The sequence below is a fragment of the Saccopteryx leptura genome, chromosome 3 (genome assembly GCF_036850995.1).
Source record: "Saccopteryx leptura isolate mSacLep1 chromosome 3, mSacLep1_pri_phased_curated, whole genome shotgun sequence".
NCBI classification, from domain to species: domain Eukaryota; kingdom Metazoa; phylum Chordata; class Mammalia; order Chiroptera; family Emballonuridae; genus Saccopteryx; species Saccopteryx leptura.
Genome location: NC_089505.1, coordinates 267,691,402 through 267,719,272, shown reverse-complemented (window position 1 = coordinate 267,719,272; position 27,871 = coordinate 267,691,402). Strand labels below are relative to the sequence as shown.

The 27,871-nt window shown below is 37.1% G+C and overlaps 1 protein-coding gene across 23 annotated transcripts in view; it reads right to left on the bottom strand.

Moving 5' to 3' along the window:
* The window catches only part of NRXN1 (neurexin 1), a 1,251,736-nt gene that overhangs the window by 22,836 nt on the left and 1,201,029 nt on the right, over window positions 1-27,871 (bottom strand). For 14 of the 23 annotated variants that reach the window (XM_066378279.1, XM_066378291.1, XM_066378283.1 and 11 more), the window contains one exon: window positions 11,260-11,347. In XM_066378279.1, the coding sequence (XP_066234376.1) occupies window positions 11,260-11,347 (88 nt within the window). The remainder of the gene's footprint in view (window positions 1-11,259; window positions 11,348-27,871) is intronic. The other 9 variants (XM_066378280.1, XM_066378292.1, XM_066378284.1 and 6 more) reach the window with 1 other exon arrangement.

The following is a 27,871-nucleotide window of genomic DNA, read 5'->3' as shown; positions in this document are numbered from 1 at the left end:
CCAATTTAAAATATTACACAAAATTATCTTCTAATCAGGCTCTAAAAATATAATTAAGTAATATATTCCTTTAAATGATTGTGATTGCTTATTTAATGAAAAGATGCACCTTGTTCAATATTCATAGTTTTAGTTCTAATGTGGTCAATGGAATTGGTTTAATAGAAATTCTTTGATCTTTTCTCAAAATAGCACACTGTAAAACCGCTCAGAATTGCATGGTAATTGCAGCAAATTTATCCCAATGAATAATAATACATGCAAAGGACCTTATGCCATCAAATTAAATTTATGCAGGCCATGGAACATTTAAAAAATTAATTCTATATTTGTGAGATGGCTGAATTTTCAAACTTTCTGAAATATGAAATGTAAAAATATTGTAACTTTGTTAAATAATAAAATAGGATTATGTTGATAAAGTGCTATGAACAATGACAAACACAGAATAAATCTTCACTAAGTACTAGTTATTATTGTGATCTATCATTACTCATATAACCTGAACCCTAACACTGGGGAACAATTTCTTTTTTCATTTTCTGTTGCATGAGGTTTTAGAACTGTATCTATATATTTCAGCATCACTGATTCCAAATCTGAAATTTGTTTTTTGGTGCATGCTCTAGTTTTTATACAATCTTAATTTCCTTTTGTTACAGTTATGGCATGCATTAGTTTTTAAATTAGAGTTAAAGGGCAATGACTCTTGGATTGAACATAACCACAAGGCAATTAATGTTTTACAAACATCACTTTTACATAACTGTAGTTGTTTTTAAGTGTAAAAATTTATTATCTGATAAAAACACCCTCTTATTTTGTTTTAAAATTGAATCATGGCTTCTTCGAGTAGGTGTAAATGTAAGAATAGTCCTGACATCTTCTGTTATATATGTGCTGTTACACACTTCAACGTCAAAGGCGCAATATTTCATTATTTGTGACATGTGCATATATTGCCTATTTTCAAGTTCCCTTTGGCAATCAAGACAAGAATTGGGCTCCTCATAGTGTGTGTCATAGTTGTGAGGAAATGCTCATGACTGGACAAAAGGAAAACGCAAAGGAATGCCTTTTGGTATTCCCATGGTTTGGCGTGAACCTATGGACCAAAGCAGTGACTGGTATTTCTGACTGATACATACAAAGGGCATCGGCAAGAAAAAAAGGCATATGGTCACATATCCTAATATTCCTTCAGCAATATGACCTATCCCACACTCTGAGACACTCCCAGTTCCAGTTTTCAATGGTTTTATTTCTTCTAAGGATGAAGAAAGTGAACATGGTGATCAAGTGTATTTTGATAAAATGCATGAGGAAATGGTTGTAGAATCTGAAGGGTCTTATTCTGATGGCAGTCATTAACCCCTCAGTAGTTTAGCCAACCTGAATTGAATGACTTAGTAAGAATGACATAAAAACTGTCCTCGACTTTCTGAAGTATGAGGAACATAATTGGATCATTTGTGTGGATCTTAAAATGGTAAATTTCCTGCTAGGACAACAGAGAGGTTTCACAAAGTATCTTTGTTTTCTGTGTTTGTGGGACAGCCGAGCTCAGGAGAAACGCTGGACACAGAAGGAGTGGCCAAAACATGAAGCTCTGGAAGTAGGGATGCAAAATATTGTGAATGAACCTGTAGTTAATCAAGAAAGTATCATTTTTCCTCCACTTCACATCAAACTTGGCTTAATGAAGCAGTTTGTTCAGACTTTAAATAGAGAAAGTGAATGCTTTCAACATATTATTTCTGCTTTTCCTGCCTTGTCTTTGGAGAAGATAAAAACAGGTGTATTTGATGGACCTCAAATTCGAACCCTCATACGTGACGAAGAATTTGCCAGGAAGGTGAATAAGGAGGAGAAAGCAGCATGGTAGTCTTTTGTGGCAGGAACTTCCTTGGCAACAAAAAAGCAGAAAACTATGAACTTCTCGTTCAAAGGATGCTGTTGGCTTTCCGCGACATTGGATGTAACATGCGCGTTAAAATTCACTTCCTGAACAGTCACCTTGATAAGTTTCCTGAAAATCTTGGAGCTGTTAGTGATGAGCAGACTACTGCTAGAGCATCAAATGAGATTGTCCTCAATAAGTACACAAATGCAAGAGCTACAAACACAAATTTGTGCCTGAATAGAATTTAAATAAGTTTTGCACAAATTTTATGATTAAAATAAGTGTTTTAATATGTTCTATTTTGAAATTGTAGACAAATTCTGATGCAATCATATCTTTTAGTATATTAGTGTATTTACTACATTATATAAATTATTATATTTTCACAGAGATTATGCCCAAGAAGACATTATACTTCATTATGTTAAACTAAATGTTGAAAATTTTACAGTAAGATGAAAACTTAAAATCTTGAATTGCAAAGAAACTAGCTTACAGAGAAAAACTAATGTCAGATTTGAAATCAGCACACTCGAGTTAGGTAAGAACAAGTGTTTTTGTGGATGCAACAAAAATTTTGTTCCCCAGTGTAATCAATTTGAACAACCAACAGTTACCATGTAAGAGGGTGTACTGACTGACTTCATCCCCACTGCTTCAGCTGATGCTTTTAAGATTGTTACAAAAAATGATAATCCTTTTCTTCTGCTATATCTACCTAGTTTTTTTAAATTATTATTCAATAGAGCTTTCTTTTTTCTCGTTTGACAAAGAACTGACATGAAAGTGGCCCAATATTCTATTAGCTAGACACTCTCTCACCCGCCCATCCCTACACAAAGAGAATGCACAATTTATTCTCAGCATTTTCAATCTAAGAGGAAAGTGTCCTAAATAGGAGTCTCAGGAAACCGGAAGCTGGTTCTGTTCAATTTGTAATAAATGACAAATTAGAATTACTCATTAGGAAGCTCCCACAGCAAAGACATTTATTATCTTTATTTACTGTCTTAGATATCAACTTAAAAAGTACCTTTTCAAATTTCTTTAGGAGTTTTCAGAAAGGATTCTATTTAGAAAAGGACCTCAAAACTAAATAGACTGACATGATTCAGAATCATCTTGGAACTTAAGTTTTGTAAAATGGCAACACTGCAAACCAGCTACGTTCTTGTAAATAAAGTCTAGTAAAATATGTATATCATACAAATTGTACTGGCAGCAAACACTCATACAGCACTTATTATTAGCAAGGCATTGTTCTATAACATGATTTGCATATATTAGCTCATTTATTCTACAAACCACAGCTGTAGGCTGAAGAAAAGCACAGAAGGTAAAAGTGTGAAGAAGAAGCCATCCATTTGTTACATGTCCAGGCAGCTGAAAGTAGGCATTTTAGGGCATGGGACCTAGTTACCAATAGCTGCTTCAGATTTCTACCTCTCAGTTAGGTATTGGGATTCTATTAGACTTCCTGAATTGCACAGTCACCCTCTTATATTGTAAACACTGTTTATAGCAATGTAAAGTTGTCATCCAATGTTAACCATGTAGGACAGTATGGCTACAATCAAATATAATTGAGTTCCATGTGTTCCCACCCAGGGGGTTGTTCCTAATCTAGTTCCAACATGTACATTTCCCATCAGGAGGCCTGAGTGGTTTCAATTGCCCACCAATTTTCAGCCAGAAAAAGTAACAGCATTAAGTAAAAGAAAAAAAGATAGCTTGAATATTCTTTTTATAACTAAATTGACAAAAAGAAGAGCCACCATTTATGCTCTACTTTATGACAGGCATTGTAGTAGGTGCCTTAAATATTAGTTTTAATTTTTGTAATAAACTAAAAAATAGGTGATATTTTAATGCCAGAGATGAAGAAACTGGTAACCATAAAGATTAACTGAGAAAAACATTCAGGGTAGAATAAAAGATGTCCTTTTGTAGAATGGGACTGATAATATAAACTTTATATTTTTGCTCTTGGAGCTTAACAGAACAGTGGGTGCTCAGTAGGAATCACTATTACCTGATCAATGGTGAAACTGACAATCCACCAATTATACTACTTCCCTCTTCATTAAGAGTTCTGCAGGGAACCACATGGGCCATTGTTATGTTAATGTTTGCTGGAGGAGGGGTTTCATGCCAAAAAGTTTTAAGGAGAAAAGAAGGAAGCCATTTTTTTGCAGAGAAGGCAGCCAAGATGGCAGGGTGATGAAGGAGAAGCCAGTTTGTGCAGAGAGGAGAAGGGACAAGGTGTGCAGATGGGGAACCAGAGGTGACTGAGACTGGTGGAGGACCTTTGATTCTAGGAAGACCCTGGTGTGGAACCAGAGAATGTGTGAATGGGTTTTAATGGGTTTTGGAGCCCTGTGTGTTTTTACTTGCCTGCTGGGTGCAAGGCTAGAATAAAAGAATACCCCACCAGTTTTTGGCTTCGCAATTTCTTTACTGTCTGCCCGAATCTAATGGGAGCCTGCCTGTGCCTGGCAGTGATGGCCCCGGCTGCTGGCCATACAAGTAGCAATAGTGCATAGCAGATATATTCATTTCTGAATAACGCAATATGTAACTATTATTAAAAACTTCGTTTTCTAAAATCTGACTTGCTGATAATCTGAAGTAATTATCAAACTATAGCTAACATTATCCAAAGTCTAATAACACCAGCAGCAACTAAAATTTTTGTCCAAGCTATTTTATATTGGTATTCAAGATTAAATGCAAGCAAGAAAAAGACATTTAAGAAAACCAGGATATTAAGAAACAATGACCTGCAGGAGAGACCTATAATAAAACAATGTTCAGATTTAAACAGCATTAAAAATACCCTCTATTCCAAGAAAAATAGTTGGACAATAGAAAAATATCATATAAACTAAGAATCTCACAGGAAGCTGTCACACAAACAGGACCAAAACTACCAAAAGAGCAAAACTACATGAATTAGTAAAAATAGGCATGAAAAAAATCATAGGGAATTGGACACACAAGTCAATGTAAACAAGAAACCTCACTTACAAAATGTAATAAATAGAGATAAACCATTTGTGGAATACACTATCAAGACACTTTCAAGGAGAGGTAAGATTACAAGAAAAGCCTACAGCAATGATCCCATTGAAGCAACAGAATTTGAAGTTTAAGCATTAAGAGGAATTGATGCATTGAAAACTAGAAAGTAGGCCCTGGCCAGTTAGCTCAGTGGCAGAGCGTCGGCCTGGCATGCAGGAGTCCCGGGTTCGATTCCCGGCCAGGGCACACAGGAGAAACGCCCATCTGCTTCTCCACCCCTCCCCCCTCTCCTTCCTCTCTGTCTCTCTCTTCCCCTCCCACAGCCAAGGCTCCATTGGAGCAAAAGTTTGCCCGGGCGCTGAGGATGGCTCTGTGGCCTCTGCCTCAGGCGTTAGAATGGCTCTGATTGCTGCAGAGCGACGCCCCAGAGGGGCAGAGCATCACCCGCTGGTGGGCATGCCGGATGGATCCCAGTCGGGCACATGCGGGAGTCTGTCTGACTGCCTCCCCGTTTCCAACTTCAGAAAAAAATGCAAAAAAGGAAACTAGAAAGTAAGGAAAGAGAGTGAAGGAGAGGATAAAGAGTTAAACTAGGCTTTGGTACAAGAGTCTTGAAATAGCTGTCATCAGATAGAAGCAGTACCTGCTAGTTCTTGTATAATGAACAAGAGACTCTGTCACAGTAGAACAAAATTAAAATTTACACAACAAGTCCATGCAGGGAGCAAGGCAAACAGGATTTCTTTTTCTTCCCTCCCTATGGGGGGTTGTATATGTGTGCAAGCTATGCAATAATGAACAAGCAGTGAACAGATAAGTAAACAAGGTTCTTTCACATAGTGGTACATGTGGTAAAGAAAACAAGGGTAGAAAGATCATCTGGAGTATGGCTCTTAACAAGCTGCTCCTCACTTTCCATTGTGCTATAATGTTTCACAAAACTGACAGAACTCACGTGAGTAAAAAAGACAGGAGGATCACAAAAGAAAGAATCTCTAGCCTGACCAGGCGGTGGCGCAGTAGATAGAGCGTTGGACTGGGATGCAGAGGACACAGGTTCAAGACCCCAAGGTTGCCAGCTTGAGCGCGGGCTCATCTGCTTTGAGCAAAGGCTCATCAGCTTGAACCCAAGGTTGCTGGCTCCAGCAAGGGGTTGCTCGGTATGCTGAAGGCCCGCAGTCAAGGCACATATGAGAAAGCAATCAATGAACAACTAAAGTGTTGCAACGTGCAATGAAAAACTAATGATTGATGCTTCTCATCTCTCTCCGTTCCTGTCTGTCTGTCCCTGTCTATCCCTCTCACTGACTCACTCTCTGTCTCTGTAAAAAAAAAAAAAAAGGCAGAATCTCTCTCTTTTTCTCTTCTGTCTCCCCCACCCCAAATTCCAGAGAAAGGGAGAAGCAGTAAACTAGTCTATAAGGAATGGTAAGGAAGACCTATAAGGAAAGGCTAGAAGACTTTGATCATTTACCTGTGGGTAAGAAGAAAAATATGTGATAATTTTAAATGCAATTAGAGTTCTCACAGTGAGGTTTACTATATATTGAACATCCCAGGACTCTGTATACAAGAGGATGATACCCTCTACTCACATGGCAAAAAGAGTCAGGCAGGAGAAAAATCAGCAAGTAGTATAATTAGTAAGAACCTGTACTGTTTTCAGCGCTTTGCTAATGCAGTGGAAAATATTGAAAATGCTCTCTAGAAACTGAAAATAAGAAAACAAATATAAACACCTGTTGGTCATATAAGTTTGTAAATATGATTTTTATGTTTGCTAGCTTGTGGTTTGCATTGGGGGCTGGGCAGCAGCAGATACAGTGGTCTGTGAGGTTGTAGGTCGCTTTCCTGCTTGGGAGGGGCCATTGTCTTGCTAATTTTTGTGAGGGGTGTGGGAGGATTTCTTTTCCTCTTCTCCCAGATCCCTTGCCCTCCATGGGAAAAGTAGGTTTTCTGCTTTTCCCTTGGCTTCTCTTGTGGCTTGCCTGTCTTGGTGAGACACCAATAAACAGAATGGCCCACCATCCTCTGACTCCACCATTTCTTTACCATCTGCCCGAATTCAATGAGAACCTGCACGTGAAAGGCCAAGATGGTGGCAGCTACAGGCCTTACAACACCATACCCACCCACCCGCCAATGTAAAACCAAACACTAGACTATTTTATGGACAATCCATGCTGGAAGATCTCAGAGAAGGTCAGATACAAAAAGAATATCCTGGTTGGGCATGTAAGAATAGGAGAAATGGGCAAAGAAGAAATTTGAGGGAGGGAGAAGGCAAAGAAATGGGACTGCTGTAATAGATAATAAAGAGCAGTAACTTCTTTCTTCCTTTTTTTCCCTTTCTTACTGAGAGAGAATGAAAATACCATGGAAAACTGTTGGTCAAATAAGTTTGTAAATATGATATATATGTTTGCTCACTTGTGACTTATATTGGGTGTGGGGGACAGGCTGTAAGCAGGCCAGGTCGTTGTAGCCTAAGGTTTGGTTTTGGGACTAAGCTTTTCCCCACACCCTTGACTGATTGTATGATCTGGGTGGTTCACTCTCATGAGGAATCCAATTATGCCTTGGATAAGTGGCTTTGTATCAGAGACTTCCTTGTTTGTATATTGGATTAAGGGATTTTGGTTTTCTACACTATAAAGTGGGACAGACCAGGAGCTTGGACACACAGTTCCTGCTATCACAATTGCAGGGGCTTCCCTGATCCCTGGCCCTTCATGGGAAGAGCTGGTTTTCTGCTTTTCCCTTGTCTTCTTTTGTGGTTTGCCTGTCTTGGTGAGACACCAATAAATAGGATGGCCCCCCATCCTCTGACTCCGCCATTTCTTTATCGTCTGCCCGAATCCAATGGGAACCTGCATGTGAATGGCCACGATGGCGCCTCCTGGCCTTACAAAAACAAAGGGAGGATGTTGGCAAAGGTGCCGAGGAAAGTATCACAAAGGGACTATATTTGTCCAGATAACAAAAACCGAATGATTATGAAGATCAATAAACTAGTGGAATGGAATGGATGGTCACCAGGGTTCTCATAATTGTGTGTGAAAGAAGATTCAGAGGCTGAGATTCCTGATGGTGGGGTGTGTTGGAATCCATGGGAGTCCGAAAGACCAGAGTAACAGGCTTTATTGAAAGGAAGAAAGAAACCCTACCGGGCACTCCTCCTGGGGGAGAAGAGCACCGGTTACAGACTAGGGGGCCAGTTATATAGTGTTTGGGAGAGCCTGAGGGGATACTGAGGCAAAAGTCCTGGTATGTCCGGAATGCTCCTCCTTGGGGGGCTTCGAGCATGTGGGTGTTGAACCAAAAGTCCTGGTATGTCCGGAGCCCCTCCTTGGGGCGGGTTGTCAACTTTTTGGAATTCCTCTGTCTCAGGGTCAATAGTCCAGTAAGGGTGAGGTCTGACAGATAAGCGGAACAGCAAGAGGGCAGTTTGGAATTCACGTATCTATCAGGGTGGAGGCCGAGGAAGGAGGGTGAGAACACTCCCTTCTGGATCTCGCAAACCTGCTGCTGAGTCAGGACTGCTACATTCCTGCTCTTCATTGGCATTCATTGGCTGGGCTAAGTGCTTAGAGGATGAAGCTAAAATCAGTGGGGAGCAGTGACAGTCAAAAGGAAATGCAAGGCTCTGGCCAGTTGGCTCAGCGGTAGAGTGTCGGCCTGGCATGCAGAAGTCCCGGGTTCGATTCCTGGCCAGGGCACATAGGAGACGCGCTCATTTGCTTCTCCACCCTCACCCCCTCCTTCCTCTCTGTCTCTCTCTTCCCCTCCCACAGCCAAGGCTCCATTGGAGCAAAGATGGCCCGGGCGCTGGGGATGGCTCCTTGGCCTCTGCCCCAGGCGCTAGAGTGGCTCTGGTCGCGGCAGAGCGACGCCCCGGAGGGGCAGAGCATCACCCCCTGGTGGGCAGAGCATCGCCCCTGGTGGGCGTGCCGGGTGGATCCCAGTCGGGCGCATGCATCTGTCTGACTGTCTCTCCCCGTTTCCAGCTTCAGAAAAGTACAAAAAATAAAAATAAAAAAATTTAAAAAAAAGGAAATGCAAGATACATATCTGTAACCACCTTTGTTTTAAAATCCAAATGTCAGTACAGTACGAGTAGATTTACTTTAAAATAATATTCTTCACAGCAATGCAAATGAGTTACTGTGACATGAAGTTTTCCTAGGGCACTAGGTGACATCTTCTGAGGTCATGCGTTAGCTGATAGTGGTTAGTCCATATCTTCCTCACTCATTTTGTTAAATGAGACAAGAAAATTATTGAATTTTAAGAAACGCTGCTTTACAAAGAAAATTCCAGAAATGACCCTAATACTTGGTATTAGGAATAACTGGAAAAAAAACAACACTGAGGCTATAATTAACTTTCAGAGTCCACATCAGCACTTTAATAAAGAGGAGAAAAAAACAGAACAGGGCTTGAGTGGAAATAGTTTTTATGTGTTGGTCAGTCACATCACGTCACAAAGGAAGGAGGAGAAATTATGCACCAGCTAGAATTAAAATGTGTGAGCTTGAATGTTAGAGAGCCATGGCAAGACTCAAATTTTCTCTGTTAATATAGCAAGCACTCTCCCTGCTGTTTGTGTTACTGCTGCCATAATACTCTCACTTTGGAAATTCAGAAATATATTACTTAAGATAGTTTGCTAGTTGAGTGAGTGGCGTGAATTTTTTTCAGTAGAAAAGTCAAATAATTTTCCACAATGCACTATAAATTTTAAGCTTTACAATTTTGCTATAAGTGACCAAAGGGAAAGCTCATTGTAACATTATACACAAAAATTGGGTTTCAGGTTAATGGAATGTGAACAGTAGGTACCAGCCCTGTGTGCTATCCCCCACCACTCTTTCTGAAGTCCATAATCTTGGTATGTTTTGTTTTTACATTTTTTATATAAAAAATGTGGGGGAAAATGTATCCTGTAGAAAGCAATGACCCTTATCTCACAACAAGGCATTCTATTGTGATAAAGTGCCAAAGAATTGCAAAAATTAACATTAGTATTTTGGAAAGAAGAGTCAGGTCCCCTTACCCCTCCTTTCTGAAAAGAAAAAAAGTTAGTAATCATAGTTTAACTATAGTTCTTTGGAAGGACTGAGGCCACTACTTGCTAGACAAAGAAGAACTTCCTCTTTCCCTTCAATAAGATCCCTTAGGAGACAATGTTTACATATCCTACACTGATTCTAACTCTACCTCCCTCCTGGAGTCCTGAGAGTGATGTATCCCTAGTCAACCTTTTTATACCTACCGCCCACTTTTGTATCTCTGTTAGTAGTAAAATTTTCTAACCGCCCACCGGTTCCACAGTAATGGTGATTTATAAAGTAGGGAAGTAACTTTACTTTATAAAATTTATAAAGCAGAGTTACAGCAAGCTAAAGCATATAATAATAATTATTTACTAAGTACTTTATGTTGGATTTTTGCTAAGTTTGGCAGAATAAATCTTTATAAAACAACTTACTATAGTTAAATCTATCTTTTTATTTATACTTTGGTTGCTCCACTACCACCCACCATGAAAGCTGGAATGCCCACTAGTGGACAGTAGGCACCAGGTTGACTACCACCGCTCTAGACAAAGGGATCATGAGCCAACTCCCCCTTGTTTGTAAAACCTGCATTCTGTAACATTTTATATGCTTTCTAAAAATCATCCCTCTTGAAATCCTTTATATGTATAAAAACTTGTAAACTAAACAAGTGGGGACTAGCTTGTTAGGTTTCCAAGGGTATTTTCATTTGGCCTCTCTCCTTATCCTAAGCTAACCTTTTCACTGTGAGGACAGGGATGGGGGGGGGGGGGGGCGGCTAGACACTAGAAGATTTGGGAATGTCTTTTGATATGTAAAGCGACATTTATCACTACTGTGTTGATATGTAAAACGACATCCCCCCCCCATTGTGTTACCTTGTAAGTTTTAATATGTAGAAATATTTTTTCCTTTCAATAGATCCTATAGATAAATGTTGCAAACTTGTTAGTAATTAACTATTGTGTCATGCTCCCCCAACCTGTATGTGATCATGTCTATATAACTAGCCTCAGAGCTATATTCGAGGCTGCACAATTTGGGTTAGCTATACCCCATGTAAGTCATATGTAGCCAGCTTATTAATAAATCTCCTAAAACTTCTTCTGTATCCTGCCTTGGTGTCTCTATGAAACCCGCGGAATTAAGGTACATTACTTTATAACACTATAATAGGATGGACTTCTATATTTAAATGCAAGGCTTTTCTAAGGACTATAGCATGCAACAAAGATTTAAAGTAAAGCAAAGAAAGTAAGAAAAAAGTCGACTAACCTAACCCACCTGAGCTTGGCTCACAGGGGTCGATATCCTCATCATCGCTGGGACACTCGGCTGAGGCCACAAGGATGTCATCTGTGGTCTGTAAAAGAATGACATTCAGTAGATTACTTTAAAGAGACCTAACAGAGCTTCTGGTCTTCGTCTCACTGACAATTGAAATACCATTTGTATTTACCTGACAGGTTGAGAAACAAAATTTAGCATATCCCTTCCCAAGAACACAAAGCCTGCATTTTTTTTCCAACTTAGTCTAGAATTCTCATGGAGGTATTGCATATTTACGAAAACATCATCACAGATTATTTTACATGAGGACATGGAAATGGTGGTTGCCAGCTTGCAGATTTCTATCCATTCCATTGCACGGCGACGCTGCACAGAGGAGTGTGCAGGTCTAAAACAACCTGGCAGAAACAGATGGTTTGAAACTTATCACAGCCCTGAAGTGATGCATCAGTAGGTTTTACGCGGCACTTGTGTTTGGCTTCCTAAAAGCAGAATAGCTATAACCTTTTACATTCATGACCAGGTAGAGTTTGATGAATCTTTGAGATACAACTTATGGTTATTCAAAAACAGTATTTTCCACTGGAGTAAAAAAAGGAAGCAAATATAGACATTTAAAAATTTTGTATTTAGCTTTGACACTAAATTATCACTTTTGTAACATTCAAGCAGCAGGTATCATGTCCCCATTCTTTTTTATTCTTAAGTTTTCATAATAAATGAAAAGCATATTTAGGGGGATGGTACTTTGTAGTAAATAGGAAAGAGATGACAATGTTGTTTTTTTCTGTGACATTCTAGTTGCTTTGTTGCACTTACAGCAGAAAAAGACAACTATCACTGTAATGAAAAGCAGAGTGTATAAATCCAAGCAGCTAGTCACATAATTAACTCATTTACAAGCACTAAAGGTTGTTCTTTATTGCCACTTACAAGCAGCAGTAAACACAGCATAGTTATTGCACGGAAACCGTAAAGGTTTGCATCAGATTTGGCTAATGCTAACACACAGAGAATTTAAGAAACACGAAGAAAAATATCTCACTACATCAGCTAAGGATTAAGGAGATTTAATTGTTTAGACAATATTCAGAATAGTGATGTTAATAAAACCCTTTGTTAAAAGTGGAGTTAATATAGCTTGTGATGCATATTAAGTAGACTTATTGTAGTGATCATTTTGCAATATAAATAGTGAATCATTATATTGTACAACTAAAACTAATATATCAGTTATACCTTAGTAAAAACTGAAAAAATAATATAGTTCTTACATTTTTAAGAAAAAGCATAAATATGATATGACTTGGTTTCATTAAAGGAGTTGCTAATATAGTCAGAGATTAAAGAATAAATAAATATAAAAAAATTGTGTCATTTTGAAAAATGGAGACAAGGGTTAAGGCACTTTTGTGACAAAAATCAGACTTAAAAATCTCACAAGTACAGCATCTTTAATTAAGAACAAAGGCGTCTTCATATGCTAATGCATCACAATATAACTTTAATTAAATGCAAGCATCTAAATAGCATCTTGAGATAGTTTCATATTGTTATGTTTTTAATTCCTCTGAGACAATTAGGAGCTAGGATTCATTCATTTTGCTGTGGTTATTGTAAAAGACAAAGTTCAAAATATTGGTTTTCCTGGCATTGTAACTCTTCCTGTTAGTGATATCAGCAATTGGTGTGGTAGTCACATAGGTATCTTTCATTAAAGTGAGCTTTAAAAGGCAAAATCCCATCTCCTTTTGGCACAAGCGTATCTTGCAGGCTAACATCCAAACTAACTTGATAATAGCAAGTTATTAAATTATGAGGTCTTGCCAGCCAATTGTTTCAATTTGCACCAGAGAACATAATTCGCTTTTTCAAGTGCTAACTTTAAGTACAAATCTGCTTTTTTCTCAATCATAGTGAACACTCTCTAAAATTAATTTCAGGGTTACAAGAGAATTTCTCATTTTCCTTGAAGAATGTTAACTGTATTGATGAAATCAGTGTAAAGGCATTGTTGTTTGGTTCTTGATAGGAGGATGTGAATACATTTCTGCAATCTGTTTCTCATTCCAGCAGGAATGTTGCCCCCTTTCCCCTCCCACTTGGGGGATATTTGGCTATGTCTAGAGACATTACAGGTGATACAATTAAACTGAGGTTGGCTGGGGGGAGGGGTGTGCATGGATGGTGTTAGCTACTATTGGCAGAGACCAGGAAGGTTGTTAATATTTTGAAATGCACATGACAGCCCAACCACAACAAAGAATATACTGATCCAAAATGCCAGTAGTACAGAAGTTGAGAAACTCTGACTTAAAAGTTTAAACCCTATTCTGTGCCTTATTTTTCTCAGCTAAAAATTCGATAGCATGATAATTCCTCTTGTAAGAATTAAATTAGTATACAAAGAGTACCTAGAATAGACCCACATTGTGAATGCTTATAAAAGCTGCAATATTTTCAACACTGTTATCATTCACAAATGTAGAGCCAATTTAATCTTTCTTGCACTACATTTATAAGTAATGTAATATTAGATATTAACCTGAAAGTTGTACATGTGAATTATTCTCCATGTAAAACCTCATGGTATTATGTAATCAAAATACAGTAGCTTTATTGGTACTTTGTTGAACTAAGCCTACCTCTTTCATTGCCTAGATTCAAACTCTGAATTAGATGTCAAACATCAAGTCTACAAAATAAAGTCTGCTTCTTAAAAGAAATTCATGAACTGAAAATATGTGACTCGGTGTATAGTGTTCCATGCAGATTAAATTATTTAGCCACAAAGTTCAATTTTGTTTTAAAAGTGGACCTATTTTCTATGTTCAACAACCTTTTAGAACAATTTCATAGCAAACAGAAAGTGTTAGAAAAGTCTCCGTGTTATCTTTTACAAAACATAGTACCTAAAATAACAAAACATGTCACCCATTAAATAGTACCTTTGATAGCCCTTTACAGTAGAAAAAAAAAAACCTGTACAAATATGACCTTATCGAAAAACTACATATAATTTAGTTTTTAATGTATTTTTCCTGTATAATGAATATATATTCTTGGTTTTCAAATTTTTCCTTCAGAAATTAAAATCCAGAAAGAGTCTTTCTCTCTCTCTCTCTCTCTCTCTCTCTCTCTCTCTCTCTCTCTCTCACACACACACACACACACACACAAACACACACACACACAACTGGCAACAGTCTTGTGAATAAAAAATATTAAATCAATAGCTGTGTAGGCAGAAATCATCGCTGTATGAAAAATCAGTAAGTGTCTCAAGTAAAAAAAAAATTAAATTTCATTTTGGAGGCTAAATTAACGGAACAATTTTCTAGCCCAAACTGTGTAATTTAATTCACTGACTTTGGAATGGCCTCTCTATATAACATGCTGTTGAGAGAGTGGTAGAAAGAAACTCAAATATGTCACATTAATCAATTCTATTCTTTAGTAGACCTCTTGCTGATGCTTATAACCTTTTTCAGAAGAGAGACTACCTACTGAAAGGGACAGAATGGTGATCAAGAGAAAGCATTAGCTTTATATAACTATCCATTTAGAAGTGTCCCAAACTGTACATTTAACCACTCAGAGGTCAAAGTGCCACGTTGATCTTTAATTCAGGGTTGGCTGTGAATTCACATAGCATCTGTTCTTGCTAAAAGGTCTACTAAAAATATTGCAGTCTCCCTAAAGGGAAAAAGATAACTTGGACAAAATTAAATAAATAAAGGCACTGACACTTAATTCATTATATTCAGTCGATAAACAATATGTTATAGGGTAGAAAAATGTAATGAGAATGGGAGAGAAAGGTTGTGGTTAATATATAGTAAGAAGTTAGATGAGCCAGATGGGTACAAGATTTGTTGGGGTGAACACTTCGTAAGGTTTATAAATGTTCAATCACAATGTTGTACACGTGAAACTTATATAATATTTTATGTCAACTGTAATAGAAAAATAAATTTTAAAGGAACTTAGACTAATTTATTTAATGTTCAGAGTTATTAGGAATAGCCCTTTGGTAGGTAAGAAAGTAGAGAAACACTGGTGTAGTTTTGTGCTTTTATCTCACAGAGAGTCTTTCCCTCCTCCACCCATAATGGTGGAATTTGCTGCATATTCACCTGTTATGACTCTCTAAAATATAGCACAATTGCATATCAGTGTGGTAAAGACATATAATAGGAAGAAACATAAACTTAATCTCAAACATCTTTGATAAGAACAGCATTCTTAAACTTTATTCCTCATGCTAAACAGCTTTGCTGAAAATAGATACATTCCTATGAAAACACCTAAAATATCTACCAGGACAAACCTGCTTTGTGAGAAAAAGAGCAAATTCCAACCGTGAATTTGCTCTTTTGAAAGGATGCCCATTGTGAATTTTATGCAAGCAAAGCAATCCTTGATTTATTCTAAAATTTCAATTAAAACTGTTTCTAGATAGAAATAGCGTGGCTATACATCCAAAGACAAAGTAAAAAAAAATATATTGTCTCACGCAATGGCACTCACTTGTATAATATTATTTAGCCTAACTTTTCACTGCTATAAAGGACATTTAGGCTCAATTGGTTGAGAAAACTGATAGGTAGAGTTGTATGGTTCTAGCTGAAATGTGGTATGTTTGGCTAATTGATGGACACTTGTTCGTGCTAATACTTTTGTTTCTATGAGGCTGCTCTGGGAGAGAGAGCATTTATGTCTGGCTTTCAGGACTGAATCTGATATTCTTTCCAGAAAAGATTTATTGCTAGGTGTGTTTCCCTGAAAACAAGATGACAGGATTCTGAATCAATGTTACAAATTCCCCAAGTTAGGTCTGACCCACTGCACAGATAATCTATGGAATGAGAAGTTTCTAGGAGCTGGAGGAAATCACATTTTTACCAAGAGCAATAACTGCACATACACAAAAATTTATAATACATATATACAATTTCCAAAGAGTGGATCAATTTGATGAATCAAACCAATAAGGAAATATATCAAATTGGTAATTTTAGTCAATCAACAATGATATTAAAGGTGCAAAAGAATTTAGAGACTCTGCATAGAACCCACAGTAGTGTCCATTGTCTCAAATTTTTTATTCTTATTTATCAGTTGTGTTTTCTAAGTAGTAGAGAACATATAAAGATGTCAATAACATGGCTCTTTAATCAAAAATAAAAATGATAAACAGATCCAATATGTGAAGGATAAATTCTACCTCCAGTATATGAATAAGAAAAAAGGAGGATCAATTAGTCACCATAAAACATGAAATATCTCATCTATCTACAGCATTTTTTGATGGTCACAAAATGTGTTCACTGCCTAACAAGGTATTAACTAGTTCTTACCTGCAAATAACTTATTGTGCCCAATGAAGCATATGAACAAATCACTCATTAATACAAATAACAATTAAGGCAATTTAAATAACTTATTTTTCTAGAAATGTAACCATGCTTCCATATTATTACTGCATTAAATATTTACCACAATATGCTTGTTCAGAATGTAGGTGGAGGTGCTATTATCTTGAGGGTTATAGTTAAGTGCCTGCTCAAAAAAAATAAGAAAAAAAATTTGTGCACCATTCAAATGTTTGAACATTGGCATTCATGAATATTTAGGGCAAAGCTTAAGTATCCTTGAAAGCATCTAGCTTTCACATTTCTTTAATGTTTTTTTTTTTCCCCAACTGACGCCTTAGGTTATTATAAAAAGTGACCATAAATCAGCTGCCTGCTTGGAAAAAAGACAGACTTGAAAGCCATTCAATTTTCTTCAAGATTTTCTTGGCTGCTTAAAATGTATGTGATGGTTCCAGATTGGTGAGAATGGGTTGGATAGAAAAATTCTACTGTGGTAAAGATATCACAATATCTTACTCATTCTAACACACATTTTGATATACATTTCTACTGGATGTTCTAACCGGCAAAACTCAAAGGGAAAGATAGGGATGCAAAAATAATACCATAGGTAAATTAATTTAAATAAAATTATGGGGCCCTGGCCAGGTAGCTCAGTTGGTTAGAGCTCCATCCCAATATGCCAAGGTTGTGGATTCAATCTCGGGTCAGGGCACATACAAAAATTAACCAATAAATGTATCAATAAGTGAAACAACAAGTCAATGTTTTCTCTCTCTCCCTTCCCCCTCTCAAAAATCGATAAATAAAAATTTTAAAATATAAAAATAAAATAACATAAAGAATATTAAAAAGAAAGAAAAGAACTCGATTTCTGATTAATAAAGGAAAAACATTATATTTAGGCAAAATTATGCAAAAAAATAAATCTTCAGAGTAGAAAGTTGATGTCAGGAAGGTTGAAATTAAATTTATGTTTTAAAAAGGATGGTACATCTTTTATACTATTTCTATAAGCTAATGATGACTTCTATGCTTATATTGTTTTCCATTTTCAGCCGAAGCATAAAGAATAGATGGCCAAAAATAAATAAATAAATAAATAGATAAATAAATAAATAAATGAAAGTTAAAATAACGTTTATATTTTTAGAAAGATATTGGAATAATCTATTTTCCTGGATTCTCACTAATTAGAATCCATGAGGAGTACAGACCTCCAAAGACTACTGACAGCGGAGTGAAGTGCTGAAGGGAAAACTAGAATATGTGTGTCATCCAATGTATTCCCTCTCTGTTTGGCTTGTGCTGGGATAAAGCACCTCCTGAAATGGGTTTGGTGGTTTCCAAATTCAATACTGACAGATGTTTAGAATGCAAATCCAGGCTTCTAGCTGTGTCAGTATGAAATTCTGGTTCAATTACTGTTACTAAAAAAGCTAATTAGTCACACAGGTTGAACTGAAAATCCTTATTTATTATGAGACCAAACCAGATTTTATAATTATAAAATGCCAACGATGGACTATTCCAACTAACGTGCCTCTAAAATCCAAGCTTGCAGTGTTGGCCTTGAACACATAGGGGAATGGAATCAAGTTTCAGTCAAGCACTCATATATCCTTTTGTACTGAGCCAGACCTTAGGGATATTTATTTTATATATCAGAAAAATGAAGCCAAAAATTTGTTTCTGTTTATCCACATTGTTCTGCTAATTAATGACAAAGCTATGGCATTATCTCGACTCCCAGGAGATTGTAATTGTCTGTTATTTTAGTTGACTTCCATCCATCTATTCATCACCCCTTCATCTCATCTACCCATCTATCCATTTGAAAGTATTTGCTCTCTAAAGGCTGATGTGGTCTATAAAGATACATGGTAAAATAAATTATAAGTAAGTTAAAAAGGTGGCAAAAGGAGAATACTGGATTTTAATAAGTGACCACTAAAATTTCTATGAAGCCATCACATACATGGAGACACATACACACAGCTGTTGCACCACTTGATATTGTGCACAAATTACACTTAAAAAGGGAATAAAATGAACGCTAGAGTTTAAAATTTTTTAAATCCAGTTACAAAAATTCAACTATTAACTGAAATTATTTTGAAAAGGAGAAAATCTAGAACATTCTTTATTTACTTGTGCTAGTCTTTTCTTATTTTTTAAAGAGCTTAAACACCTTGCCTCTTATCTCTGCATGTAAATGCATAAATTAATTCTTGGGACTGAAAATAAGATGTAAATTACTGAATTTTTTCTGTCAATTTTCCCTCTAGTTAGAATTTCGCAGGCCTACCTGGCTACAAAGTTAACTCAATGAACTCTCTCTCTTCTCATTAATCAACTGATGAAAATCCTTCCAACTTTGAAGGTCTCTTTTATTAACTACTGTTTTCACCACTTAAGTGCTAATGTGATATTTATCTTTGTCTCTCTTGTATAACCATCATTAGGATTTTTTCAAATTATCTCTTATTACATCTTGGAGTTAAATAAATGGAAGTGATTGTTTATTAATAATACTGGTTGTTTCTCCAGATATGGTGTAGAAATGCATTTATTGATTGGGGCAGTTTCATTTACATGATGGCCCTAGAATTAGGGGTGCAAATCAAAGGTATAGAAGGAGCCACAGGCACATTTATTTCCGACTGGGTAGGTAGTACCATGGCCAATGTCTCCTTGATAGAGCTTCAACCTGGGAATATATGAGAACTTTTATTCCACAAAATGCTTGGAGTATGTAACAGCAAGAAATAGGGATGTAGTTGGGAATGATGATGATTTAGTTAAGAGAAAGTTGATTTTCTGATTTTTTCCCCCATGGGTTAAATATATGCAACATTCTATATTAAGCTCCCCCAGTTAAGCCAATATCTGACCGGCAACTCTATGAGTGTTTCTATCAAGCAGTGGTGTCACTTCCAATGCATGTTCTACTATAGAACATCTAAATGAACAGATAAACATAAAAAACTGATCAGGTAGCAAATGCTGAAAATTAAGGAAAGAGAGAGACAGAGAGAGAAGGAAGAAAAAAAGAAGAGAAGGGGGAATGCAGAGGGGAGAAGAAGAAGAAGAGACTAAGTGTGATCCATGCCATGCAATGCTCCTTGCTGCAGTGGTTGTATTTGTAAATATAACATGATCTTGTCTATGATTGTGTCCTCCATATGGATTTAAACATATTAATTAATTCTTATAAGATGCTCAGCCATATTTTATTAGTGCAATAGAATAGTGGAGGTATTTGCCTTTCCAAATTATGTTTACACTTAAAATTTTAGGCACTGCTTATGTGCTTATTTCATTAACTTTTGTGGGATAGTTTTACATTTCCAGAACATCCTATAATAGGAATTCAATAGAGTTGGTTTAAAAATGTCATCTCTGGCCCTGGCCATTTGGCTCAGCAGTACAGCGTCTGCCCAGTGTGTAGAAGTCCCAGGTTCGATTCCTGGCCAGGGCACACATCTGCTTCTCCACCCCTCCCCCTCTCCTTCCTCTCTGTCTCTCTCTTCCCCTCCCGCAGCCATGGCTCCATTGGAGCAAAGTTTGCCAGGCACTGAGGACAGCTCTTTGGACTTTACCTCAGGCGCTAGAGTGGCTCCAGCCACAATGGAGCAATGCTCCAGAACCCTGGTGGGCATGCCAGGTAGATCCCGGTCGGGTGCATGCAGGAGTCTGTCAGCACCCCCCAGCTTCTCACTTTGGAAAAATACAAAAAAAAATAATGTCATCTCTATTGATTGTGGCAATTATTTCACAGCATATATGTACATCAATATACTAAGCCATACACCTTAAAATTTGTTTTTGTTATATTTTAAACATTTTTAAATTTCATGATTGACAAATGTAAATATGTCAATAATATGTAGATATAGATGGAAATATGTAATCACACTCTAAAGCAATGGTAGTCAACCTGGCCCCTACCACCCACTAGTGGGAGTTCCAGCTTTCATGGTGGGCGGTAGTATAGCAACCAAAGTATAAATAAAAAGATTTAACTATAGTAAGTTGTTTTATGAAGATTTATTCTGCCAAACTTAGCAAAAATCTGACATAAAGTACTTGGTAAGTAATTATTATTATTATTATTATTATTATTATATGCTTTAACTTGCTGTAACTCTGCTTTATAAATTTTATAAAGTAAAGTTACTTCCCTACTTTATAAATCACCATTACTGTGGAACCAGTGCATGGTTAGAAAATTTTACTAACAGAGATACAAAAGTGAGCAGTAGGTATAAAAAGGTTTACTACCTCTGCTCTAAAGTATGGCTTATCTCTTTAAGTATTTGCAATTTAAATAAAAGTGTTTTATAAAAATAACTATAGTTGTGAAAATAGAATCAATCAATTTAAGAGTGACGGATTCATCTTGACTTTAAAAATAGAAGAAATGATATATAGAAACCTTAATTTGGTAGAATCAGTTCAAATAATTCTATCCTGATGTTCTTAAGCTCACTACGCCTAGGTGTTTATTTTCACAATTGCTTATTTATAACAGCTCATTAAATCTCAAAATAAGAGTGAGGAAGTATAATTTTCCAGGAGTATAACTTCTCAGAGTGTAAGATGAGAATTGTGGCAAAAGTCACACTTTTTATCTGCCTTCTAACATCTCTAGAAGTGACAATAAACTTTTATAACTGTTTTCCATGTTTTATCTCATGGCTGGAAATTTATGGTAGAGAAATAGCAAAAAGTGACAATATCTTTAACCGAAAAGAGAGAATGATTGTAAGTTAGAGGGAAAGAAGGCTAAAAATGTCTTGTAATAAGTTGGTCTGCCTGCTTTTATGAAGCATTTCTGTCCTTTGAGAAAGCTAAAAGATAAATAGAGCCTGCTTTCTGGAAATAACTGAAAAATAGTTAACTATCATTTTGGGTTTTTTTCTTATATTCCATTTCTCCAACTCTCCCTGGCTCCCCTGAACTCTATTTGAAATAGTCTTAAATCATAAGTAGTTTTATTTAATTATAAAAAAACTATACCTTTATAACATTTTCCTTCAAAATTTAACTAAAGGATGAAAGTTTTATCTTCATCCTGAAACAAACTACATAAAGGCAAGTGCTGACTGAGACCAGCCATCAAATTCAGACCAAGAAATAAGTGCAGAAAATAATGCACTCCTAACATTTATACCTTTTGCTTGATTCTTCCATTCACTCATCCATCCATCCATCCATCCATCCATCCATCCATCCATCCATTCCATCCATCCATCCATCCATTTATAATCATGTATTGAATACCTTTGATTAAATAGGAGTTAAACAAAGGAAGAATACAATAAGGAAAAAGTCTTTGCTACCTACAAGTGCATAAAGAACTTACTTCAAATGTGTGACAAACAGAGGCTGTCTATGAGCGGAAAATCTTTGACCACCAAGCATGGGAGAGCATGAGTTTAAGAGCAACACAGACTGGGCTGAAATCCCAGCTCTGCCACTTATGAGTTCTGTGACTTTGGACAAACTCCTTAAATTCTCTTCAATCCTTCCTATGTAAAAATAAAGTTAATTATCTCTATTTTGCAAGATTATTATGGCTATTATATTCTGTGAGACTGGATAGACAGAAGCACTGTCTAGCATAGTGGCTGGCACTTAGAAGATGTTACTAGCAGTATTTATTATCTAGACATGGCTGGCTTTGTACACTTCGCTCTCCTGGCAATGTGAAACATTTCTTCTTAGCACTGGCCACCTGAGATTTTTAGACAGACATATGCTTTATAAATAAAGTACAATTTCCTGACTTAAATCCACACTTCCATGTTTGAACATCCTATAAACAGAGCAAATTATATATATATATATTTGATATGAGAGCAGTTTTTAAAAAACCACCTCAAATAATAATAATAGCATCAATGTATGAAAAAGCCAAGGTGCTTTTCTTCTCCCTAGCTGTGTGATGTAGCCATGCATTGTTAAATCCTATCTGTTTCAGAGTTGGGAGCCACTCTGAATTTTCTTCTCTGGTCCCCTTAGAATAAAGAGAGGGACACCCTAAGTTGGCACTCTCAGGTGTGAAGTATCAAATATCTGCACCACTCAGTGTCAGACTCATCTCCAGAGTAGATTCAGGCCTCATGGCTCCCCATCCAGTTAGCATCCCACTCCTTCCATTGCTCCCAGTTTCATGTTTGGGTGGGAGAAAACAAAAATAACGTGGGGTTAACATGCTACTTTTCCAAAGTTTCTCAAACTTTGTCTCTTTCACTTCTTTCCTATGTTTTATTGAAAACTTGAAGAAAGTCCTTGAAGAAACACAAGGAAATCAGAGTTGCCTGAGCAGAGAGTGCTCAGTGCAAAGTCCACTGAGCACAGAACAGACAGAACACACAGAACACACGTGCAGATGCCGGGGGAGAATATTGCTAATTGTCTTCTACTGTGCACCGGAGCTTCAGTAGAAAGCTTGCTTTTGTGCACACATTCATTAGATGGCATCTGTGCCTGAACTCTTCCCACATGTATTCGGGTGTTTTATTTAGGTATGCGATTGTCTAATGATTGCTTCTTCAAACAGTATTCACACATTTTTTGCCATTAAAATATATAGTAGTGATAAGTAATGGTCACATGTAAACACTTAGATTGCTAAGGGATTGACTACATCCTCTCTTGGATAGCCGTTTCCTCTCCAGCCTTGCATTTACCATCAGTCCCACTCAATTCTAATGTGTTTTCTCGACATGGCTATCACACCTCTCCCACCTGCATGTGCCCTTTTTCTTCCCTTCACACTTCTGAAATCCCTCCCTCTTCCTTTCCTTCTCTTTACTGGGACACCTGCTGATTAAAGACAAGAAAAATATGTCCTTTATCATCATGAGAACTTTTGAAATCACATATCACATTTTAAACAGAAAGCTCAGAAAACAAGCTTTGCTTGATGGCTTAGAATCCTTGTTAGGAGCATCGGTACCTATAACTCAGTAGTGATCTCAGATGCCAAAAATGTTTGTGTCACTCTTCTGCTCCGTGAGTCCCCAAAATGCTCTTTCCCTTTTCAGTCGATAACTACTCTTACGAAACGTTCTCTTTTCTCTATCACCATTAGGCTTTATAGACACCCTTGTCCCTTTTCATATTTGCTCCTTCAGATCTGCTTCGAGCTACAAGTCCAGAAAATCCAGGTTCTTTAATTATTGTAAGAAATAATAAATTAAGACTAAGTAACAGAAAGAGGGTCAGAGAGACTCTCAAGAAAGCATAGGTACTTTTTTAGAACTCAGATAAGCTCATGAGGCTAGACACAAGATCTGCTAGTTTCTGCAAAATGCAAAGTTTCTTATAAAGATAGTGCTTTTATTTATGTGACCAGTAATATTTTTTTACCACAATAAATTTCAAAGAGGCTTTTATTTTATTAAGTCCAAGAAATCTTACTGTAGCTAGACTCAAAATATATCAATTTATATTTTCTAAGACCTAGTCAGACAGGAGCCAACCCTCCTTGGGTGCTCCATCAGGTTGGTTGGGAAGGAAAAGAATAACGGAATATAGAAGGTGGCTGCCTTCCTGTCTTTGATCACCTTGCTACCCAAGACACTGGGGGAACATTGGCTTGTACTTCTAGGTAGAACTTAACGCTACCATGCATTGGGTCAGGTATATTTACCCAGCATGGGTAAATCATTCCATGCATCCTGAGTAGAGAGAAGGATGCTCTCAGTGGTAGCCTCTTTTCTGGTTTCCTAGGACCAGCATTTCACTTGACAAACTGAGCAGCACCAGTACTGCTTATGGGATATTGTACTCTTGCTCCCCATTGATTTGGTGTATGGGCACTGAGTTTAAATCTGGAGCTGTTAAAACTTGGGTGATGATTTATTTAACCTCTCATTTGTAAAAATGAGAAAGATGCAGTACCAATCTCTGCAGTGTAGCTGTAAGAACTAGGATAATCATGATCCATGAAGTGCTTAACACTGTTCCTGGTGCATAATCAACGCTACAGAAATCTTAGCTATTCTCGCCTTTATCATTATTATACTAGACATGCATATGTGTTACCTTTAATCTGCCAGAGACAGCATGTTTGTCACTGTAGTGGGTAAAGCACCAAAATCTCCAATAGGCAGACTATCAACATTTGCCCTTGCCTAGAGTATTGTGACGTAGGAGTGGAAAGAATGCCAAGGAGTGCATGGAAAATTGAAATGTACTTTTTTCTTGAATGTTCTGTTTTGCTCTTCAACTTCCAAACTCCACTTTATTTCAAAACATATTCCCAATCATTTCTAAGCATTTTCAAGTTGGAAAGCCTTCTTTTTTTGTTTCACAATAAGCTAAATGCAGGTGCAATCTTGAGGGAGACAAACCTTGGAAATTTTTAGTATGTTGCCATGGCAATGGTTTGCAAGAATGTGTATGAGTTTCGTCTTAGCTCTCAAGCATTCAACTGAGTTCATGTGTGGAGGTTGAAATCACTAGGCACACAATGTTTGCTATCCACTGTATCTCCAGAGGTTTAGAAATAGCTGTCTGTTGCTTATAGCAACCAGAAACTACATTCTTCCTTTCATTTCTTTCTTTCCCTCCCTCCCTCCCTCCCTCCCTCCCTCCCTCCCTCCCTCCCTCCCTCCCTCCCTCCCTTCTTTCCTTCCTTCCTTCCTTCCTTCCTTCCTTGCTCCCTCCCTCCCTCCCTCCCTCCCTTCTTTCCTTCCTTCCTTCCTTCCTTCCTTCCTTCCTTCCTTCCTTCCTTCCTTCCTTCCTTCCTTCCTTCCTTCCTTCCTTCCTTCTTTTCTTCCTTCCTTCTTTCCTTCCTACCTAATTACCTATTCTGCAAATATGGATATCTAGTCATTCATCATCTACTCTTACCTGCCCAGTAATGCTTCTCTAAGGTAAGGTGTATACATAAATTCAACAACAGTCATTTTCACCATTGTAGCAAACACAGAGTTGCACTCCCTATATGAAAGAGCTGTAAAAATTTTTTCTACTAATTTTCACAGTCAAAATTGATGTATCCTTAAACAAGCATTACAATTATTTAATGATGCTCAATTAATACAAACATTCAGTCTAATGAAGTGTAGAATATTTTTTGAAAAGGGTTCTATCCTATAATGCAGGAAAGGAAATTAAAGTATGTAATTCTAGTCATTAAATAGAATTTCCCTGCCCCCCCCAAGGCGTGGCCACCACCATCAACAACAAAAAGATACACAAAAGAAGTAATTTTATCTCATTTGAGTCATCACTACTTCAATTTTCTTAAATGGTTCAGTTCATGCTTTTAAATTACAAAACCTGCACAATGTACTAATGATTCTTTGGCAATAAAAGCAGCGATTCCTGGAAAAAGCATTTTCCCCCATATAGGAATTCACAAAATATAAAAATTGAAAAGCTTTAAAGCTATTTGGTAAAAGAGATAATTCTTAACACAGTCTCTTAAAATTAAAGGCTTTTTTCCATCAAAAATGGTATTATGCAAATTAAGTCAATATTTTTAAAAAATCATTCACCTGCAAAACAACAATAAAACACCTGGATTTCTAAGAATGCATATTCTTTAGATTTACTAGCAAAAGTTGTTGCTGCAACTTATTCATTAAGATACAAAGTACCCTATGTAAAATGAGGCCACAATGGACCCCATATCTCCTATATTTGGTTACTGACAAAACCTTCACTGTTACTAGCTACCAAAGCCTGGTAGTTGTTTAAAGTTTACTTTCTTGCTTTAACTTTGATCCATCTTGCAAAACACACACAGGCACGCGCACACGAACACACACAACATAATCATTCTTTCCCCACACTCTTTCATTTAATGGCTTGTTGATGTACAGTACTGTACTTTAAAACTGCAGTGGTGCTCCCTGCCCCCGCCTCTCCCCCATCTTCAAAAGCCTGCAGCAATGCTGGAATTAAACAAATGGGAACAGAATAATTAGCAATGCAAACTGTCAAGTGGATCTAAAAGGAAAAACAATTCTGAAAGCACAACAATCAGCAGTTTCAAGCTTTAACAGGATTCTCCATTGAGTTCCCATTTATTTTAAACAGAAATAGATTAGGTCTTTTGAAAAATGTTCAGTGCAATTTCCATGAAAGTAGGACAAAGCAGTTAATGGGTCTTTTGCATCTCTAATTTCTATGATGCTGATATAGTGGGGAAGTCTTTGATCCTACACTCTTTCTAAATAATTTCTGATCGACTCTTCTCTAACCAGGTTTATTCCCACAGTGTATAGCATTGAAAATGGTTCCAAAGTGATTACGGAACAGGTGAGTGGGTCAAATCACAGGCTGTGACTCCTCCAATTCCCAAAAGCCCCCAAACCTCATCTCAATAATTTTGTAAGTGGTAACTAAATTAAACTGAGAATTAAAGGCAACTGAAAAGAATTATTAAATTATCTGGTGTGTTTGCATGTGAATGGAAGGGAGTAGGCATTCAGTTCTCTGGGTAAAGAGACAGATTATATCATTTGTATCTAAATATCTGTATTCTTTACAGATAATAACTACATTCCCCCCCAGCAACCATGCAGAGACTCTGAAGCAACATGGATGGATTACCTCTATCATGTACATGCCTTGTCTGAAATGCCAATCTAATGTTTACATTCATGTTAATCTTCCCTTACCCATTACACATTCAGTAACAGAATAACAAATTTTTTAAAAATTAAGCATTGCGATGAAATTGATCAACTCAACTACCTTAAAGCTTTTGTTTGCTTCAATTCTCTTATCTTTAAACTTGTAGAACTGCATACTTTATAAATTGAGAATGTAGGTGGGATTCCTGAAACTGGTCTAGGTTAGGACATAGCATTTTGAGATGCCACTAGGCATTCAATAGTTATCAAACTTGTTGACCTGGGGCAAGTCACTCCTTATCCCAATAATAAGTAGTTGAGAGTAGATGACTCCTCAGGTCCCATTAAAATGTAATAATCAAGGGTTACACAAGAGAGTCTTAAGTATAGTTAAGTATCTTGATTGTGGTGGTGGTTACAAGAAGCTGCACATGATGAAACTGCATAGAACTACACACACACACACACACACACACACACAAATATGTGCATGTGTCACTGGTGAAATCTGAATAAGTTCTAGGACAGGGGTCCCCAAACTTTTTACACAGGGGGCCAGTTCACTGTCCCTCAGCCGTTGGAGGGCCGGACTATAAAAAAAACTATGAACAAATCCCT